Source organism: Oreochromis aureus, linkage group 1 (assembly GCF_013358895.1).
Source record: "Oreochromis aureus strain Israel breed Guangdong linkage group 1, ZZ_aureus, whole genome shotgun sequence".
NCBI lineage: Eukaryota > Metazoa > Chordata > Actinopteri > Cichliformes > Cichlidae > Oreochromis > Oreochromis aureus.
Window position 1 is genome coordinate 29392695 of NC_052942.1, and position 23129 is coordinate 29415823.

At 38.8% G+C, this 23129-nt stretch overlaps 1 protein-coding gene across 1 annotated transcript in view; it reads right to left on the reverse strand.

The window, feature by feature from the left end:
- nfatc3a (nuclear factor of activated T cells 3a) overlaps positions 1–21488 on the reverse strand; it is a 58999-nt gene extending 37511 nt beyond the window's left edge. Inside the window, exons 1-2 of the mRNA XM_031732781.2 lie at positions 20817–21488; positions 3574–4756 (exon numbers count right to left, since the gene is read on the reverse strand). Of these exons, the coding sequence (XP_031588641.1) occupies positions 3574–4756; positions 20817–20907 (1274 nt within the window). The 5' untranslated portion in view covers positions 20908–21488. The remainder of the gene's footprint in view (positions 1–3573; positions 4757–20816) is intronic.
- Positions 21489–23129: the final 1641 nt, after the last annotated feature.

Consider the following 23129-nt stretch of genomic DNA (forward strand, 5'->3'; position numbering starts at 1 on the left):
GTTTGCATGGCTGCTATGGTGACAGGAGCAGAGGAGGACAGAGGAAATATGAGCTTGTGACGAGGCAGGGCAGTGGCCTCTGTTCTGACATAGCATAACCTTTCTCAAATGTCTAAGCCATAGTGTAGGTGCTCCTCATCCAATAACATTTCCACAACCCACCCAGTCTTCGCTATAGCCTCCGTGGTCACAATTTCATCCTTTCCATATAATGAGGTATTCTTGCCATCCACACAAGCTGCAAAAATTGCAAAGTCTAATAATATTTTATTTGCAAGTTCTTACTTTAATTCAGCACATCTTAATGGCCTTGTCCACGATTTAGCAGCAAGTATAAAATGCATGACCTTCAAACAATAATGCCATTTCTACTGATCCCTTCAATTTTAAAATAATTTTTTATGCGAGTTCTATTACTTTTTTCATATTTGTCCTTTCTGTTACTTTCATCTTTTGTAAAAAAAAAATCTAATCTACTGGTTGTTGCGGTTTACTGGGAGGAGCTGCACACGAAACATTTATCACCAAGTAAAACGGACCTTTTGCTTAAAATAAAGCTTATGTTACGAATGACATCAATTTGTCACAGCAGACAGCTCAGGAAGTAGAGCATGACAAAATTCTTTGTAAGAGCAAGTGTCAACTCCCCGCTAATTTTTCATTCCATGTGGGACATCTGTTCAAAACACTGCTACTGACTGAGATGTTTATGCATGAAAGCAACTTAACATGAGTATTTTTATATTATTGTCAAAAAACACACAAATAGAAAAACTCCAAAGAGAATAAAGGCCATATGAAATGCAATACTATCTCAATGAAACAGGCAGTAAGGCTCACATATGGATGGACTTTATACTGACAATGTTTTATATTGCTAATGAGTTTTCATTTTATCGCCCAGTTCTAATTTAAATGTTTCTTTTAACTTTTAAATTTACCATAAAGTCTTTAATCATGAAGACTAATGGCATGTGTGACTAGCAACCAGACATTTGTTGAGAAATGCTGCTGCCCTCACTAGTCAGTGCCAGAAATACCAGTTGGTTAAATGTACATTCTTATTTTATAAACTTACAACTGCAGTGACCTGTACAAAGATATTATAGTGCTACTGGCCATTACCGGGGCTGCAATTCTGACACACGGCTATGTCTCAGTCTATCCTCCTGCAAATTGAAGTTGTAAACAAGTGAGTGAGAAAGTAAACCGAACATAAACCGAAGTGATATTCTGCACCAGTTTGTATACACTAGCGTGAATGAAATCAAGGGTACTGCTGCTAACACTGCTAAGGTTAGCCAAACTCTATGAACTAATCTGATACTGTGTGTATTTGCGAGATTATACACGGCGCAAAGTGCAGCACATTTTAGTGACATTTAAAACCTTGATCCTTGATAAAGACAGAGTCTGTGACAGGACAATTGACTAACAAAACAAATGTAAATTTTGACAAAAAAATCAAGAGGAAATAAAGTTAATTTTTTGCTACAAAGGATTTATAAAAGTCTTTTTTCTAGATTTTTTCCCAAGTGAGAGTTTTTTGTGCATTTATACACGTAACACAGAGATAACCAATAATTATATATAATAAATTATCCCAAGCATGTGGGAGGGCCAATCAGGATCTAAAAGCAAATCGCTCTGTTTACTTCACTTCAGACTTTTGTTTAACTGTCTGATCTGTTTACCAAAATTTACCAAAATGTCATATTCATCACTACTTGAATAATTAGCAAATGAATTACCAAACTATATCCCCACCAGTTAATAAGACTCTGACATGTTAACTGATATGCTGTAAAATTTCACTGCGTACCTAAGTGCGTGGCTAATTTCATCAACATCGTGGAAATGTCTCAATGGAGCCATGGAAAAAATTTACTTACCTGTGTCTGCATTAATTTTGCCCCTTTCACAGATTCATGGAGCCTCTAATGTCACAAATCTCATGTCTGAAAAGACCTTTAGAAGGTCAAAGTGCAAAAATCTAATTGTGACTCATCATAAATCTGACCCTATTATTGTCTGGATAGTGTTATGGCTAAGTGAGCAAGCATTTGTGTTATGTCTATGGATGTGTCTGTGTGTGTATTTGTGTGTACCCCTCATGCCATATGTGCCCTGTGCTGATTTACAGTGCTAGGGGCCAGTATACATAAACAAGGCCATGTCTTCATCTGCTACACACATTGGAGAACAGACAGGACACTTCGCCTCATATTTCTGTGTATGTTGGTAGGTTTTTAAATACATGCTGCGTTTCCTTACACGCACACAGTGTTACACCACTGTCACGTCTGTAATGCTAATATATTGCTCAAAGTTCCCTCATTATGGCCCATACTGATCTACAGAGTGCCATCCACAGTCCTATTATTCATATACCATGCACCATGATTGAAATTTGCTGCACTGTAGAGTTTACAGTTCTCACCGAGAGAACTGGGCTTTCAAATTTTATGACAGCTCACAACACTCATAAAAACATTCACCACTCAGGTCTGTGGATTAACCTTGGCCTACTAAGTGTTTTTAAGACTGACATCGTGCTGCTTTACAAAGTGGTGATCAAATTAATAATTCACAAAATGGTGATAAAGGGACAGCTATCGCCACGTCACCTGGCAATTTTGGATGCCATCCACAAAGAATCTCTTATTCTAATATTAATGACAAATGTACAATTGAGTACCTTGGTCAAATCTTTGTAAAAGTCACAAAAGAAATCGCAGCAGATCACATTTTTATTACTTTTAACACCAAAACAAGTCCATACTGCATTCAATTGCATGGACAGAGATGCACGAAAGGCACACACATGCCTCTCATGTATATCTGTCAGTTGCTGTTGTGAGAATGTATTTTATTTAAGCATATCCTATTCTAGTTATCTGTGGCCTTAATTCATAGCTAATATTTGTTATTCCAAATCCTACACCATGGAGAGAGAGGCAGAGAGACTCTGCTAATAGCAATAATAACACAAAGTCCTAAATGTTCAAAAGTATTTCTACACTACACTGAGGATGACATCCCATAAGTCGAACAACTCATTTGGACACAGAAAATACTGAGAATGTGTAGAGTGACTCTGTCAGAGTTAGACCAACGCTAAATGTCTAAAAAAAAAAAAATCACCCTTGTTCATAAAATGTCCAAAAATGTTAAGGAAGGTAATACAGTTTCTTAAGTGTCATTAAAATCCAGTCCATGGGAGCAGTATTCCTTACATGTATAGACACTACCCAAAGGTTAGTGTCTATCCATGGGAGCAGTATTGCTTACATGTACAGGGTTAGTGTTCTGCCAGGAAAAACCCTGGTGTCCCACGTCTGAAAGGGTCTTTTCTTCTAAACAAACAGTAAGTAAAACATAAGGATATTATAAAAGAAACTTCTTTTAACGAGATGGAGAATTACCCCTTGCTCTCAACTGATTTTTTTTTTCCCCAGACGGTTTATGTCCCACAGACTTTTCCACAGCATTTGAATACATTTGAATTTAAATTGTTATGTGACAATCATTCACTTCTTTCTGCTTTCATTCCTTTAACATTAACATATTTACCTGAATATAGGTGTATGACCAGGCTTGGGTTTATTCCATGAGAAGTGCGAGGGCACCGAGAGGAACTGTTCGGCAGGCCCATCCTTCTTCAAGCTGTGCAAGGCCTCGTCTGAAGGGGAGTCTAGATTAGGAGACATATTTCCTTGGTCATCTAGTCCCAGTTCCCCTTTTCCCGTCTGCATAGTTGTTCTGTCCTGTGAGGTCTTTCTGGTCTTGGAAGGGATGTCTGCCTCTGATGCGCAGCACTGAAATGGTGACATGCCTAAAGAAGGACTGCCAACCCAAGTGTCCTCTGTCACGCTGCCCCTAGGTGAAGGTCCCGGTGTGGGTGTGGGTGAGTGATGGGGAGATAAAGAGCCAGGATAGCAAATATCAGCGCTAGAGTGACGCCTCTTCCCACAGGGTGAGGTGGGACGTGAGGAAGGCCTGGAAGGTGGACGTGGGCTGAGCCAATTCTCATCAGTGACACTGGTGCGTGGCGAGTGGCAGGGTGACTGTCTAGGAGACAAGCTGATGGAGTGGGACTGGTGCACAAATGTGGGCTGGTGGTGCTGCCAGTGGGGCTGCTCCTCCATAACTCCACCTCCACCAGTTTGAGGAGAGGGACAGCCCGGGGAAGTAAGAGGGGAGCCCAGGTTAAAGCGGGCTGCTGCTTCATTCAGCTCTGAGTCAACATCATCATAGACATGTGAAAATGATTCACAAGAGGAGGCATCAGAGAACCAGCTCCTAGATGAGAGGCTGCTGCATGGACTAGGGCTGAGAGAAGAATCCCGGTAGGAGTGATCCAGTGGCAAATACAGGTGGTCTCTGGACAAGGGCCTGTCACTATGGTAGTCCCCGTCAGGGCCATTGGCCCTTAGATCCTCCTCGTTAGCATCCATCTCCTGCGGGCAGCTTGGGGAGATGGATGTGATCTGGATACTTGGGCACTCAAAGGCCTTTGGTGCCTCCACAGGAGCAGAAGGCAGCATGGGGGAGGTACCATACTTAGAGTCTTGTGTATCATAGCTTGGGGGCTCAGATCCTGGTTTTTGTGTCTGAAGGCGTGAAGTGTTGATGATCGGGGAGTGAGATGGCATGCCATGGCGAGGCAAGCTCATAGACTGGTGGTTAGTGACCACAGACTGGGGCTGGCCCACATTCAGGATATAAAATGATGTGTTGTCATCAGGCTCCAGATCTATGAGAAGAAAGGAAGAGAAGATTAGGATATAGCAGTGTGTCTATTGGGTTTTCCTGTACATGTTCCTGACTACGACTTAACCAGGTCGACCAAACTCAGACTATAGCACCAAAACTAAAATGTCAAAATTAAAGGAACCAAGACACTGTGAGAATTCTTGAATTCCTGGTCTGTTACATTTAAAAGGAATAAAAAGAGATGCAATGTGTCCACTGGCTGACAATACAGTTATCCTAGTATTAGTAAGTGAATTTAGCCTGCTCCACTCTTGTTTTCAAATAACTATTCACTACAAGGAATACACACAAACCCCTTTTGTGGTCACCCAAATTTTAAAAATGAGGTTATGTGGTAATTTGTGTGGTTGTCTCCTGAGTTTGTGCTTGAGTCCAGTTTCAGGAAATTAGATGTCAGGGTGTTGCTGGGTAGCAGACAGTCATACAGGCATCATTCCAAGAGGGATAACCGATGAACAGCACTACTCAGGAAACAAGTTCACACAACGGTGCGTGCTGTCGGCTGTCATCACAACTAGTGCCGGCAGGCTATTTATACCAAAGGTCATCCGGCACAGCCAGCATATACACACACAAACACACCCACACACAAACAAATAGATGAGAGCCAATTGTGTGCATTGGCACTATTTGGCTAGAGTTTATCAATAAACTTCCATTGCTATGCTCTACTGCTGCCTTTGGAGTACCCCCCAAATCCTCTTAGTGTTTCACATGTGTTGCATTTGCAGAGATGCTGTCACATATAAAAACCTTCACTGGCTTCATTTGCAAAGTTTCTGCTTATGAAACTTCTGTCTTCTAACAGTCAACCAAAAATTACTCAATGACAAGTCTTAGTCAAACAAAGTTTTGAATTGCTGGCTGGATGCAAAACAAAAAAAGACCATACTTAAAACGATGAGACTCAGTCTTAATGTTTAAATTGCTGGTCCTTCTGGTTATTAGATCCTAATTTAGTTTGACAGGCAGGAAAGCCAAAGTCCTGGGTCATTTTGAGAAGACGACCACAAGAATTTGAAATCTAACCTCCGCGCACACATATTAGCATGCATCATTTACCAACCTCAAGCCTGGCTTATCAGTTGAAAAACTAAGCATGGCCCTTCCATCTAATTTTACATGAACAGTCGCAACACTTCTTGTGGCGACACATTCAAAGTCATTACTGCTTTTGCGGGTGCTGCTGGCTTGCTTCATGTGTACTTGTAAAATACATACTTTAAGGGCTTCTTATTACCTGTCAATTACTTGCTTGAAGTAACTTCTACAAGTCAACTATGAAACTTCTTTCCCATGGTCAAAGACAGAAAAGGCAAGTTCAAAACTAAGAACTTCTATAGTACTATATTTTACCACACAAAAAAAAGTTATACAAAAAGTGCATATTCAATGAAGATGAACAAATTAAAACAATGTAGGCATCATATAACATCAGACTTTCTCTAAAGCCTTCATTCTATTATGAGTATAAGGTCTACTCTAGTGTAAAAGTAAAAACATAAAAAAATAAATAAATACAATGATTTACATCACTTAAACTGCAAAACATTCAAATACGACATCAATGAGTAAGCTTCGCTGAAACCACACTGTAGCCTGTACAGGATAAGGTTGTGAAATCATTACAAAACACTTCCCCATATTCCTTGAATGTACCTACCCATCTAAAATACAGCTTTCTTAGATTTGAAACAGGAATCAAGGCTATAACAAAACTTAAATCTTTGTTAAATTGTCAAACACAGATAGAACGACCTTAAATTGGGACTTCTCATAAATATTTCCTCTTTAAGTGATGGACCGATAACAGCGGTATGACAGGTTTGTCAAATCAGATGTCAAGGCCAGTTTTGAAGAAGTTTATAAAAAGCAAAATAATTTTGGAAAGAGAGCATGGATCCATGATTTTGCCTGCCATCTGTGTCCAACAGCAACAAAAGTGGCAGCAGCAGCAGCAAGCCTTTTATTTATAGCTGCTCGGCTTCTCACAGGCCCTGCCTGCTTGTCACAAGACCCAGCAGTGTATCCTCTGACGACAACATCTGACTGACAGAGAGCAAGAGAAGGACAACAGAAAAGAAGAAGAAGAAGAAGGAGGAGGAAGAAGCTGTTCTAATTTGAAAAAGTGTATCCTCTGATTCATTGATAACCTCAACTGTGAAATGACAGAGTACAGAAACTTTAGTGACTGCAGTTTGTTCTTTTGTCTGGGCTGCAAAAATGTTCAACTATGCACAGTAATGATGATAAGTGTAAATACAAAAGTATCTTTGTTTCTTCCAATATCAACTAACACTTGCATATTAAAATATTTATATTTATTCTGACGCTTTTACCTTAGCTTGGAAGACTTGCATGGTCTTTGTGTATGTGGTACTTTTGTGGAATTATGGGTGCATTATTAATGTATGTTACTACTTCTTATTGAACTGCTGCCTATATTGTCCAGGACAATATTGCAGGAGGGTTTTTTATTCTCAAATATCTACACCGCACAATTGTAAAATTACAGAGAAATAGGATAAGGCAGGAGAAGATATATAAATATCAGTGCAATGTAGCACACGGCCTTGTTTAGAGTAGAGTACGATTTGCGTTAACTGTAATAAACAAAAATGTTAAAAAGAGAAGGACAGGAAAGAAGGTACCAAATGGAAAGAAGAGAATAGTCTAAGAAAATATACCTTCCTCTTGCTTCTCTGAGGAGGTGCTGTTGCTTAACACCATACAGGCCAGGAAAGGAAAGGAAAATGTAACATTGCACTCAAATAATGTAGTAGTGTTTTCCTGCCATAACAAGAACATAAGCTATCACCACAAATCAGGAAATTAGCTTTTGCAGTCGGTAAGGCTATGCTAAATGCTAAAGGGCTTGGTTATACTAGCAATTGCTAAATTGCTACATAACAGTCATGGAAGTTGTAAACTGACTGCTTATTGTCTTTTGAATCCTCTAGTTCTTTTGTCTGGGTTTTGCAAATAACACAAGCTAATGAACTAATTTTAAAAATAGGGTCAGCCATTTCCAGAGGCTGAATGGTAATCAGCTGCTGTCTTTGTGCTACTCACACAAATTATGAGAAACGGTGTGAACATTGCCACAAAATATGCCCACAAGTCTGACATTATGCCAACTTAACCTTTTACTGTGCCCAACTTACTACTACTATACTATTACGTACTGAGTTTTTTGGTTTTTTGTTAAACTTAGGTCCATGAAGGCTAAGCTTGTTTATTACTATAAAGACAATGGAAGTTATCTGATAAATATAAGGTGACTTTTAAATTAAAAGAATTCTAGCTAAACCCAAGTAGGCAGAAATGCACTTTAATGCTCCCCTAACATAATTTAATTATGTAATACATAAATCATAATTATTAATAATGCAATTATGTTCATCCAAACATAACTGCTTTGTTTGGATCTTGTTTGTATTCAAGATACTTAAAAAAAAAAAAAACACTGTGAGGGAGTCTTGGACTTTCCATTAGGTGTCTGTGTTGGCCTGGTGAAAGTAATGAGAGCAACTTGTCTCTAGAAAAGTCCATGACTCAGTCTCCTCAGATGACAAATGAGAAATCCCTCTGCCAGGTAGTCCTACGGTATCAGTGGTGTAACAGTTCGTTAACTTCAGTTATAGAACTGTTACACCACAGTTGTTCAAAGTTCAAATTTATATCTTTTAATGGTGATTATCATATTAGCTCTTCTCTGTGTTCTATAGTAGCTTATTTATTATTAGATTACAGGTAAAAATTAGGTAAGAAAGTTTATCAACTGTTACACTTCTGTGTATTTTTATCCACCTCAATAGACTGTGAATAAATAAGTAGCAGATGAGGGTCAGATCGGGGGCGACAATGTTACCTGGCTCACAGCCCTTTCCTTGCTTTGAGTTAAGATTAGCCTGCTACCTAAAACCTTCCAGTGCAAGGAAACCGGTGGGCGGTGGGGAACCCCCTTGTCGGAGCCAAACCCCAGTCATTTAAGGGGAGTAGGACAGGGTGGGGCAGGAGAGGACAGGAGAGGAGACCAGAGGAGAAGAGAGGAGCAGGACAGTAGTAGCATTGTTGTTTTATCAATGGCACTGGTTGCAAAGCCTCTACCCTGTTCCTGAAAGCCCTGTGCGTCACAAACTCCTCAAGTGTCCATACATTAGACAGGCAATCTGGTTAAATAAAGATCTCTAAGAGGCTTTGCTGTACCTAAGCTAATAATAGCTCCACCTCACTGGGAGATCTTTCAGTGAAGCATGGAATGGTGGATGTTTTTGACACACCACCAAGGCCACTGTGTTTTTACAGTAACCACAGGGAGCAGCCTGATCCACTGGCAATAGTGGTATTCGCTCCTTGACAGGAAGCTCAACGGGCCTCTGGCTGACCGTCACACTGCATGGGGATTCTCACTTGGGGGATAATCCGCAGAGACTTTGTCCCTCCCGCCTCCTGCTTTCACTGCACACAAAGTGTGTCAGGGTCTTGTGACCAGCAGTGACACACAGGCCCACATTCTCAGAAAGTCTAGTTTACTACAGAGAGAGGGAAGGATTTGTCTCCCCCAGAGAAGATGACAAACTCATTGCTCATTGCTGCAAGTCTCTGCTGGTGCGCCCAAGATCTTTCTCTCGACCTCTCTTTGTGCTTATGTGCAAGTCTATGGGTATAAACGAGTGGGTGGTGTATGAATGTGTGTACGTTCCTGTGTGCCTGTGGTTGTGTCTCTGTGCCTTCCTGTGCTTTTTTGCACTTATTGAATGGGTATATGAGCGATCTTTGCATGTGTTTGTGCGTGTGCACTAATACATATTGTTGTCTTAGGTTACCAACTAGACCCAAAAGCATGTGGTGCTGGAGCAGGAGGGTAATCTAAGCCAGGGTTCCCTTTGTGGTGGGCAAGCAGGTTGATTAGAACAGGCTCTGCTTACATCCCCTGTACAGAGATCTTTGTGTTTTGCCCAGTCTCCTCTTTCAGTTCTCCTCAAGAGCTGCTGATCAATGGACCAGAGCAAGTGTGCCAACATGCCATGAACTGCACCATATACATCAGTGAAATGATCAATTAACATATTTAAAAAGAGTTAAAAAAAAATTTCAACTCTATGTATAGTAAAAAGTAAAAAATCTAAATGTACAAAGCTGAAATATTGTTTTAACCGTTTCCTTTTTTTCTTTCAACATTTTAGACATCTATCAACTATCTATAACACAGATACAGATTATATATCTGATATCAGTCCTTTTTCTACATTTAACCAACATGTAGCACTTCAATGTGTGGGATTTAGTAGGCCTAATTTGCTGTGATACCAAAAACTGAGTTAGCAACTAACTGCAACTTAATGACTGTAACCAGTCGTGAAAAATCGAAACACCTTGTTCAGTTTAGGTGAACAATTTACAATGATTTGGCAACAACTGTTTTATAAATTTTTAAGAAAAATGTAGATTAAAAACATTATTTATATTTTTAACTTCTGGATTCAAACTCATTTTTACTATAATTACCAGAAGAGCTCATAAAAAGTGAATTTAAGGATTTCCTATTGGGTCTTCCAAGAAATCTGCAGTTGGCTGTGACGCACTTGCACAATCATATTGTCAGGGCTGGTCTATGCCTATGGCTCCAAACCTTTTTGAATGTGTTTGGGCCAAATCTACTAGACATCTCTCTTTGCGTAGGTTGCTGGGTATATGTCCACATAATATTTAGTGAGATGGAGCAAAAGAGAAATGAAGATATTATGAACAATGAGGCAGGCTGGATCTATCTGGAGTCATGAAGTAAAATATACGTATAAAGCATAATATTCAGAAAGGAGTCTCGCTTTAATGTTGCATCAGCAGAGCCGTGCTACTGTCTTATCCTGTAATGTTATGTTAAGATTACATCAAAAAGCCTTCCTTTGCTGTCACAGAAGACTCACCAGCCAGCAGAGGCTTAACAATGGAAGGCTAAGCCAATGTTAACATATGCCGGCAGCTAAATTAAGCTCCTAATTAACAACCTCATGCTGAGATAACATTATGGGATAAACACAGAGTGCCAAGTAACCACCTGAACTAAATACTCACCACAGTACCAAGATCCACCTCAAACACATTGCTAACTGTGTTTGGGGGACATTTATTTAATACTACAAAAAGCTCTCATTAATGGTTAATACTTTGTGTACCTATTAGACTAACTTATAGTGAAATGCTTAATGTAAATTTCATATATAAAACTGATTTACAAACTATAATTAAAAACTGAAGAACTTGAGAAATGCAGTGCTAAAGAAAATTAAACTAGCCAAACAACAAAACTAATTAGCCTGTTGCATGTGCAAATCATAATTATGATATCCAACTATTATTACAAAAAGAACAAAATCAACATAAAACAGTCACAGTACCACATTTTTGTCTTTTTTTTTATAAAACAGCACACTCCCTTCAATATGCAGTTGGGGGTTTTGCTCTCACAAAGCATTGATTTGTTCACCAAATAACAGGGAACACAAGCAGGGGTTAATCCATGGTGAGACAGGTTCACTTTACCTTACTGATGTGTTGTTGCAAGACTAACCCTGCTCAGTGTGACAGGAACCACAGGATCACACATTTGATGAAAGTGCTTGGCTGAGGAACCAACAGTGCATCTCAACAGAGTGTGTGGGAGTAAGAGTTAGGCGCCAAGTCAGAAACGCGCCTAAACATGACCACCTTGACCTGACCATAGCATCACAGTACTTCAGCTAGTCTTGGATTGCTGACTTCAGTTAGTGCGGTGAGCTATGCTAGATGATTGCCATTCATCTCCTGTCTTGCATCCTGTACTTGCAGACATCCTCATGTGTCTCAGTTTTTTTATTTACAAATTTAATTAAGTCTTCAGATGAAGATCTGCAAAATAAACTTTTAAAAATGTAAGTTTAAAGTGTAATATTTGCATGTTTCTGTAGTCAATAAGTAAAATTCAAGTAATTTCAAATAATGTTCTCAATATTGCCAAAAAACACACAGTAGTTTTGCCCTAAGTGACCAGTTCTGCATGTAATCACAAGTTTTTGAGTAAAGAGGTTCATCCTTTATCTCAAAATGCATGTTCAAAGTTCCCCTTTAACTTCACTGCTCTAAACAACCAGTTTTTTATGTCTATATACATGTAATCACAAAAGCTTGCTGATGATACAGGCACGTATTGGTTTTCAGTGGAGCAGGAAAGCTAGCTGCATGATGGCCTGCAATAACCCAGAGGAGATAACATCAGAGGCTACTGCTAGCAGGGGTGACATTTAAACAATCTGTCAGAGCTGACTGTGCATGTGCCTGAAAAAGTCAACTAGGGAGAGGGAGCATGAGAGAAAAAGAGCATGGAAGAGGGAGAGAAAAGAACAGAGCAAGCAAGTGAAAGAGACACACAGAGAAAAGGAGAAAGCACAGAAGGCATAGTGTGTGAGGAGAAATACTGAGCAGATAGAGATGGAAGAGTTGGCATTAGTACACTACACTAGTACAAGGAACTAAATTCTTCAAAGCCATCTATTTATTTTGTACGTGGTTTGTTTCTGGATTATCCAAACACATTCTTAATCTCAAAAGTGTCTACCTAAACCTGTAGGCCTTGACCCACCTTAACACATAAGTAAATTACACTACTGCAGCAAAAGAACCATTTCTCATTCCCTTTTTTCCCTCACACAGATAGAAGAAATGACATGATAAGAGTGGCGTACCCTCAAGAAAAGGGTCCAACAGCTCTGTTGTGGGAGAGCCTTCCAACATCCATGTTACTCTTTATCATCAGCTTGAAATCAGGCCAAAAAAAAAAAAAAAAAAAAAAGAGAGAGAGAGAGAAAACTAGCAGGAAATAATCAAGGAGCAAACAGGAAAACAGCAATTTCCCCTTCAAAAAACACAAATGGAAGTGGTTATATATCCAGATAGAAGTCAAAACCTAGAAACACTTCCTTCACATCTTTTTCAAAGCTCTACAAAGTTAAACCTTTTTTTAAATACCAACCCAAAATTGTGTTTATAGTCATATGCAACCTAAAAAAGAAATTTTTCATGTCAAATGAAAATCACCAGATAGAATATTTACACCGCATTGTGTGTCAGTGTGTACCACCACCTTTTAACAGTACTATAATAATTCTTCATATGACAGTGTATACACAATTTATTTTAACATAGCCAGAGCCAAATTGTGCTAAGTAAAAATTTTACTATTGATTTTTGGCCTAAGGCACCAGAGGTTTACATAACAACCCGACAAGTGATTATACTACCACAATCTCGATTCGCAATTGTTAAATTTTGTTTAGCCCATCTGTCAAAGTGCACATGGTCTGCATTCCATAGATCTACATCTAGTAGAGTAAGTATACTCAGCCCATTGGCTGCCTATTGAAAACTTTACCAATACTCCAGAAGTCTTCTTTTTTTGGTTAGCTTCAAGTCATTTTCTCATTTATGGGAAGTGTTCTACTACTGATAAGTTAATAGTTTGATCATCTGGTCTAGACCTGATCATTAAAAACAGGAAGGAGGACTTAGGAGAAACTGAATTAGTAGAGCTTCCATTACCAGACACTGACAGAAATATGGCTTTGAGGGACAGCCTAAAATAAAGTGGGATTTAAACCACCCAAATCCTGATGCAGCAAGCCACACCTCATGACAAAAGCGGACAGTAGAAAGACAGAAAATAAATGAAACTAGATGCTGGAGTACGACAGCTTTCTCTCTGGGGTAATGCAGTCTCTGACATGTTGATACAGTGCAGCCAGCGGTAGCTTCAGTTACACTAAATTTAAACTAGACAGATGCCATACATAGTTGCTCATGCCTCGCCCCAGGAAACAAACGTCTCATTCATCACACAAGGTGCTAGGAACCTCTTAAATCAGTAGGGTTGGGGGGCACCCACGTGGTGATCTTACTCTACATGTTGACTTCACATATGACTGATGTTTGACCTCCATTTTCATAGAGATATTACTGCCTCAAGATTAAAAACTGTCACCAACTGAACAAAATACTTGACTTCCTCAGAAATAATATAAACTTTGTTTGACCAAAAAGCTTAAAATTTAAATTAAATATTCAAATATTAAATTATGTCCTAAATAAAAAGTTTCAGGCCCAATAGAAATTAACATAGTAAAGGTGAAAAGGTGCAAACAAAAATTAACTGGCAAAATTAGCTGATGAACATATTTTAAGCTCGGATGAAACCTTTTTCTCTAAGCTAACCAAAAAATGCAATGCCTCCTTCAGTTATCCAAAGAAAGTTTAATATTATTTCTAACAAATATCATGACACTTTTTATTGTGATGACACCTGTTTGAGTGACTTTTAGTCTAGACAAAAACACACACTCAAAACACACCTGGGCAGAGTCTGGGAGTGCCGGCACACACTCACCTGACATTGTGGCACACAGCATTCTTCCACTTCTCTCCTCCTTAAGATCGCAAAGTGTTTGAGCAGTAAAAAGTTGAAGGCTGGAGGGACAAGAGGGGTTCTCTTGCTCTAAGTACGGACGAGTCACTAGAACCTGCCGCCTGCCCTCTGCCACTCTCTTTGGGAGCTCAAAATAGTCCACCATGAGAGCGATGTAATTTCAGTCTTTCAGTCTTTCCCATGACAAGGACTGAAAGGATCATGCTCTTGGTTCACAGAAGCTCAGCAATGACAACAACACAGATAAGGGCAAAAAAAGCTGTCTTCACTAGCTGCTTCCAATCTGATCATTTCATTATGATAAAGATTTGACTTGGCATTTCGTCACATTTAAGCATGACACGCACAATCCTACAGGTACGAAACATGTCACAGCCCATTAACAGAACAAACCTGACTAGTCAAAGTGGCTGTGGTGACGGCTGGCATCTGGAGATTTCATTAGCCTAGTTCAGTCTCTCTGATGTCACTGGTGGTCTCTTTCATATCCTGAGAAAGCAGCGAGAGGCTTTAGTTGTCCTGGTGGCGGGTCTACTATTCTGTGTGCTGGTATGTCAGCTACCAGCAAACCACAAAAAAAACTTCTTTTAATGTGTAAGACAAGAAAACACACAGAAAAACAGCCAGCACATGTGGAATACAAAAAAAAAAGAAACAAAGAAAAGGTTTACGCAAAGTAAACGGTTCGTGATCAGCAGCAGCTAGAGAGTGTGTGCCCCTCTCTCCTTTCATTTCATCCAGCCATCTGAAGCCCACATGGCATGTCTGGGCAGACAGCCAGACACCTCCACACTGGATCTACTACTCTGCCACCCATAAAGGGCACTTCTTCCCTCTGCCTCATATCACCTCTAACACCCAATGAGGCCACCACATAATCATGACCTACATAACCCAATAGTCACCAATATTTTTCTCAATCACCTCACACGACACACTTGGCCACAAAAAGGGTAAGCGGTACTTTTTTTTAAGAAAATTGAGTAAATACTTTACCATACTATAAGATGGGTGGTTTTATTCTTATACATGAAAAAAATATCAACAATATTATCTAACTACTGACATGCTTACCTTATTAGATGCTATCGATAAAGTATGTTTTAAGTCTTTCTGTGAAACCATCAAATGCAAATCTCTTATATGGCCACTTTCAATTATTGCACAATGGCATTTAGTTTTAGGATACAAAGAAAAAAGTTCTATAACTGACAAGCTGAAAAAATGTCATCTTATTTACCAAGAGACTTATTTCTACTACATTCAGATTCTTTCAAGTGACAAAAGACTCAAGACTCACTTAAAACAGAAAAAATTGAGACATGGTTGAAAATCCTCAGTACAAATTGTATTTGAGCCATTTGTGACCAACAAACGCTTTTGTCAAAGAGTGAAAATCCATCTATCTATACATCAGTTTCCTTCCGCTAATCAAGAGGCACAGTACACCCTGGACAGCACACCAATCTGTCGCATGGCACACTGAAAAATAATGTTGGTATTGAATTAGAACTGGAAAAAGCTTGAGAACTACGTTGGTTAGTTAATTAGTTAATTTTCTAAACTATGGCGATTTAATTCAAGTCTTGAAAATCACAAGACGTGAGATAATAATTGTGTGATGTACTCATTTTCTCGGGCAGTTGGAGGCTCCACAAAAGGATCTTACAAACCAGTAGTTGACATCTTGACGGTTACATCAATCTTTGAACTACAGTTGCGGGCAGGAGTTTGCATACACTTATCATGAGGTTAACGCCATGATAGTTTAACCGAATCATTGTGCAGCAATGTCCAAAAAACAAGATGCACAAGTTTGCACATGGTGCACAAAGTTTGAAATTATTTTGGACTTTCTGTAGCCCACTCAAGCTTAAATATAGATATACAAATATAAAATCACTTAAATGTTTTCATAAGTGGTGCCAAAGGTTCTGTGATGTCTTTTAAGTTATTTTAGTGATCATGATCGAGTAGTTTCAACTGATATACATATTTTTTTGCCAGCATAAAAAGGGTTTGTTTAACAACACTCACTGGGTTAACCAGTACGAAGAACAGAGTCTAAGAACTCTGTAAAGATCTAAGGAGACTGCTAGATTTACACAACTTGGGAAGTTCTCTTGGAGGCATTTCCAAGCAACTGCAGATTCCAAGATCAGTTCAAACAACTGTACGCAAGTTCAAGTTATTCGGATGTGTCACCACTTTGGCAAGGTTTGGAAGAAGACCCAAACTGTCACCCTCAGATGAGAGGAAACTGTTAGGAACCACCAAGGCTCAAGCCTGTCATGAGCTGGAAATTGCAGGAACAGCAGCAGTCCTCATGGACTGAGAGGGTACCAAACAAGAAAAAAAGTCCCTACTCCAAAATTGATGCCCTCAAGGTCAACTGAAATTTGCTGCCCATAAGCAACATGCTTTCTGGAGAAAGTTTTATGGTCAGATGACACAAAGTTTGAAGTATTTGGCCACAATGCCAAGACATATGTTTGGTGGAGTAAATGAGAAACCTCTCTCTCTCTCTCTCTGTATATATATATATATATATATATATATATATATATATACACACACACACACACTCTCAAGATCTTATATCTTATACATATATAAGATAAAATGTTTGCCTAATTTAAAAAAATATATAATATAAAATATAATAAATATTTCAGTTTCACACAATTATGCAAAACTAAATTATTGCATTACCATTTTATTATTTTGTATTAATTAACACTTAACTAATTTTTTAGCACATATATTTAGATACTGATATTTAGCCAGTATGAACCATTTTATTAATTCTGCAAAATTAAATAAATAGTTTATTAGTTAAATACCGCACCACACAAATTGTTTTAAATCTAGTTTTGTAGTTTATTGTCTTTATTGTAAAGCACAGTGAAGATAGGAAATCGAGGGGGAGAGAGAAGTAAATATCCAGCCCTCCAACATCAAACTGATGACTCAGCAGCTAAAGGCATTTTTTGCCCATGTGCACCCAACCCTTGCCATACGTTTGTCCCTAGACAATGCCTTTCATAATCTTTTTTTTTTTTAATGAAAGCATTTGTGTATTTGTTTTCTTCACAAATAAAATACTTGTTTAGCCTCTATTATAAAGCAAGACTCTCAATCTCTAGTTAAGCTGCTTCACGAAGGGAATTGTTCTTTTATTCAGCCGCATGTAATCGGGGAAAACCCTTACAGTAAGTGTGCCCAATGCCTTTGAATAGAACTGTGGAATATTTCACCTCAAAGAAATGACAGTTTCCTGAGCAACAAGAAAACAGAGAGAGCAGGAGACAGACACTCAAACAAGCAGACAAAGAGTAGCAGAACAAAAAAAAAAGACAGATGGAGAGGTGTGGTAAACATTACCACACCATTACATAGAATTTTAATCATATTCACATACATACAAGCAAGCAAACCAGTTAGGCTGAAAGTTACGTACACATTTACAGGTCAGCTTCATGTATGAATAAGATAAAAACTGCGATGCTCAGATTTGTCAGAAACCTGAGCATCTTTGGTTCACAGCTTATTATGCAGCTGCTAAAACATATATAGAAAATATGATGCTATTGCTTTATTTTTATTTTGGAAGACCTTTACCACTCCTATTTAAAACACTTAGATAAAAGATCTGAAGAATTAACTGTACAATCACAAGTGACGAGTAACAATACAATATTCGCACTAATGGTTCCTTGAGTTTTTATAAAAACAAGCCCTAACTTGAGCTTTGGCTTGCAAGTGTGCAACTCCCTGTTACTGTGGCTGAGTGATACAGTTATACACTCGAGTTATTAATTTGGACAAGCACCCCTCCTTACAACCCTCGCCCCCCCAACCCCATTTTTGGCCAAGTCACACAGTCCAGACCAGATTAAAACCACTTGCACAGTGGTGCTTTTATTCCTACACTTATTCCAAATGCAGTTTTTCCCCTCACACCATCTCCAAATCGAACTCCCCCCATTTTTTTCCCCCAAATCAAAGGAAAAATGTATTTAAGACTGCACGAGCCAAACCCTCATGAACTCGTTACTTTGCCCAAGTTTCAGGCTGAACTCAAATGTGCAAACACAACAGAAAAAGCAGAAAAACATAAATTAGCAGGTTTCTAGCAATCTCATAACCTTATTACATCACTTGCCCTACCTGTAAACCTCCACTTTATACGTAAATGTCCTTTTATTAACCGTATAAGTAATCCAAACTCAAAACGACATCAGCATGTGTCACTACACAAGTGCCAAAGCACTTTTTAGCAATATCAGATCCCACCTTTGTTGGTATGTGTTTTGCTTTTCAGTTTATTTAATATTTTATTCTTCTCAAGCTTCTGTAATTATTTAAAAATCCACAAATCGGGAGTTCCTTCTGGTCAGCATTGGTAAAAGCATTATTCTCTCTTTGCTAGTGGCGTGACACCCTCTTGCCAGTTTCCCGCAGCTAGCGGATCCTTGAAATCTTTTCTGGTACTTTGCTGCCTCAACCAAAAACAGCCAAATATACAAATGGAAAAATCTGCTCTTCTGAATTCCACTAGATTACAGAAAACAACTACCGAGGGGCACAAAATGAAAATATGCAATAATCAGGCAATTTATTGTCTCAGTATATTTAGTATAATTCCCATTTTACTTGTGACCTGTATATCTTAATATTTAGCAAATTTTGCAAGATAGTCATCAACTACTATGCACTACTTCAAAGCCAAAATATTCTCTGCTGATAGAAATCAAAGGTAGCTTGTCAGGTTTATTTACTCTTTTTTGTGGCAATAATAAGACAATAATACAAGCTGTACTATTAGATAATAAGCTTTTCAGTTGACCCATGAGTAATGTACACCCAAAAGTTTAAATTAATCACAAATGTCTGTCCCACCAAAAAGAAATTCATTCCATGTACAATTATTTTCATCATTTTCTACTGCTAATCAATACAATTATGATAATGTGTAATTTATTACTAATGAATAAGGCCACTACATGAGCAATTTAGTTCACTGCTTCTCTATGGGATATTTATGTCCAAGAAAGTTGGATGAAAAAAAAAAAAAAAAAAAAAAGGTGTCCTCCAAGATTTGTGCTTTTTGTTAGGCATTACCTTTGCAAGCAGTGGTAAGAGAAAGACAGTGAGGACAATGTCACGCCACAAAGGTTTTTGTTTAGATTCAAATCCAAAGAATGCACTGGACACACCTGAGATCACAAGACTATTGTTTTTAACTTTCTTTTTTACCTTGCCCTGGATGTAAAAATCACATGAGGAAAAAGGAGCATTTTAAGAAAATGTCCTTAAATACTAACAGCATGAAGCATCAATTTAAAAAAAAAAAAAAGATCTAACATTTGTGACAACAACAACAGCTATGATGTATAACCCACAAACAGCAAACTAATTGATACGCCATGAGTGTGAAAATTTCCCCGAAGCTTCGTCTTGCAACCTGTTAAACATGTGACAAAGTTGCAGACTTTCACATATTTAAATTTGCATGTATTAGCTAGCTTATTTCAAAATATTTTTACTCCCAGAGGCCCAGTATGGAATCACGTTTGTACCAAACAGGAAAACATAAGTAGTCTCCATGCCATGAGGTGATAAACGGTCCAAACAAAGTTCTTCCTGGAATTTGTCAAGTTACAAAGCTGAGGGCCACCTCACCTCTGTGCATGCCCTGTCTGCAAAAATTTATCTGCAAAGGTAGTGTTTGTATTGACTAAAGTTTGTCCCCAACTGAAAATAAATTTTAAAATATAAAAGTTCTTATTTTTACAACTTCTTTAGAATTTCTTTGTAAATTACAAATCTGTATGAGTTTCAAATAATTACTTTAGGTCTTTGAAGCACACTAAGTGGACAACATCACGTCTTTGCACTTTGTATTTTAAAATATTAATTACTGATAATGCATGTGACTAAATTAAATCAACAACAATAATAAAAAGTATTTCATAATGATTGTTTGCATCAAAGCAAGATACAGTCAGTTATTTTTCTGGATAAGCTTGCACCCCCTTCTCATTTTATCTGTAAACAATGAGTTAATAAAAGTTTTGACAACATTACCATGTGCTACTTTTGCAGATATGTACCTAGTGACATTCAAGGTGTATGACTCTCTCAGTTATACTTCACTTAAAACATAGGAACTAATCTATAAGGCTCCCCCAGCCACCCCAGATTTCGGAGGCGGTTAACAGTTCACAGACTGTCTGTTGCAAAAAGAAAATGTAGGAGACATTTGCAAGTTCAAACTTTCGCTGTTAAATCAACCAAGGGCAATAAGAGCACTCCTGCTAACCTGCTATGTTAGCATGACAAGCTAATGACAGCTGGTGGTGTGTTCACGAGCTTGGTATAGAAAAGGCATGTAATATTTGAAAAGCTCCATTTGAGAGAGAAAAAGCATTACAGCTTATATGGTATGAGGCTGCAGCTGAAAGACGGCGGGCTAACTGAAAGTAGCAGTAGATACTGACTAACTTATGTTACACGACAAGTGCCTTAAGTTTACTACTAGTATAAAACATGCCACTGGGAACAGTGGAAACCCACTGACCTGCGGGGCCTAACGGCTGCTGCTGCCCTTCCTCTCCGAATATCAGTCTGAAGTCCAGCTCCTCATTCCCGGGGCAGTTTGCAGTAGTCATCGGGTTTGACAGCTCGGGTTTTACCCCGCCACTCGACCGTCGACCGCTGGAGCAATTTACGCTATATCCTAAAGTGTCACAACATTTACCGACTGCCACGGCGGACGCCAAACTTCAACTTTTTGTTCATTGAAATCGCGAGCTTTCGGAACCCGTATTTCTTCCCCCCACCCCCCGCCTCCTCCTTCGTGTGACAAATCCAAAAAAAAAAAAAAATGCAGGTCGCTGTTCTCCTCTTCCTCCCCGGCAGTTAACGAGTGCAATTCTGGCTTCAACTTCAGAGAAAGTCGGCCGCCCCCCTCCGTCTCTACTCGTCTCACTACTTCTCTCTGTCTCCCGACCTTTCGTCAGCGCCAAAGAAGCGTTTCCCCGCGTTTAATGTTCGCCGTGGAACCGATGAACTGTCACAATAAAGTCACCGTTCATCTACCGTTCTCTCTGTTTCCCTCTCTCTCCTCCTATCTGTTCTTGTATCTCTCCACGGAGGTCCTATCCCAACTTTTACTAACCCCGCGTGACAAGGCAGTTCCAGCGGTGACGTCAGCAGACACAACACAACACAGGGCACGCGCACGCAAGCACACACATACACACATCTCCTTGGCTGCTATGGGCTTAATAAATAGGTTTGAAATTACTAACCTGCTTGAAATACCGAATATATATTGCTATTTTTAATTTATATTTCTTCTTTGTTTACAGTTCTCTTTGCTGTTTGTTTTTGGTGAGATCTACTTATACATGTGCTGCCTTTTAAAAGGTGCTATGTAAGAAAAATGGGTAGTGGGTAGGTGTAGTTACTTAAAGCTTCAGTCCACTCGTTTTATGATCTGTAATGCGTGTTCTTCCGCTTTAATTGTTGTCAACATTCATTTTCATGGGAGTTTTGGTTGTTCATCATTATTTTCTTTGCCTTCTAAAACCAAATATACAAGCTGATGCTTGATGATATGCACATAACAGTGGACTATGTGGGAGAGATTTATCTAAAATTCAAAAATATTTACATTTTCAAACATGCAAAAATTTGAAGCTGCATGTATTGTCCCCACTGACCTTGTAACAACTGGGTCTTGCAGCCACTTTGCTCTTTTTAATTGGTCCTTCAGTCTCTTCCAACCGCTACCCATTAGATTACATCAATTGCACCTGCCCCCAGCCCTCCCTCTTTGTGCGTTCTAATCCAAGCCAGGATGGGTGAGTAAGTATAATGACAACCTGCACTTTTTACCTTTAGATCCCTCGAGCCTGTCAGTACCGAAGCCCATTAATTTCTAATCAGCCAATTTAGGCTTGTGAATGGGCTATACAGAGAGGCAGACAACTTGATCGCAGCTTGTGCTGTGATTTGGCATGTAGATGGTGCTGACTGAATCGCAACTCTAACACAGAACTATTCATAATGCTGTTTGTTTGTTTTTGGAAATTGTTTTATTCTATCCCCTTATCTACAGGGCCAAGAGAAGTGTTTCTCGCTGGTATTTACCACCCTTACTGATGGCTCTAACTGTTCATTTGGATACTGCTTTGCTCTTGGCGGGACTTGGTGGATTTTTCATACTGTAGCACTGTAATAAGAATGCATCAAAAGAAAAGTGGTTGAAAAGGCGAGCATGGCCATTCAAAGAGAAATTATTTAGACAGGTGTTTTAATAATGTGCATCCAAATGAATGGTTTTGCTTAATGACTTTGTCTAGTTGAAGATTTAAATTCTGACTCTTTCTCACCAAAGACAAGGTACGAGTAAATCTGCGCCTAGAATAAAGCAATAGTAAATCCATCTTTATATGGGCTGCTCCAATACCTTTAACCCTTGCGCTCTAACCCATCAATCTTTTCAGGATAATCTTTATTGGGTAAGTAACACAGAGGTTGGTATACTCCAACTAACTTTAATGGGCTGCTGCTTTGATGATATTTTTGGTATTTATATTCGTATTTAGGTATTTCCTGCTTTCACCCTTCTAGAGATATTAGTGCAAACTAGTTGTACACAAATCTTTTTCATCTCTTGATAAATTAGGCAACAGTGGGGCATATTCACATCTGCATTGTCGCCCCTCCTACACACACACACACACACACACACACACACACACACACACACACACACACATCACACACATCACACACATCTGCGGCTGATCAAGAAAATACAGCAAGTTTTTAATGTTTCACCAAAGGTTTTTGCAACACTGATAAGCATAGTTATAAAGCATGC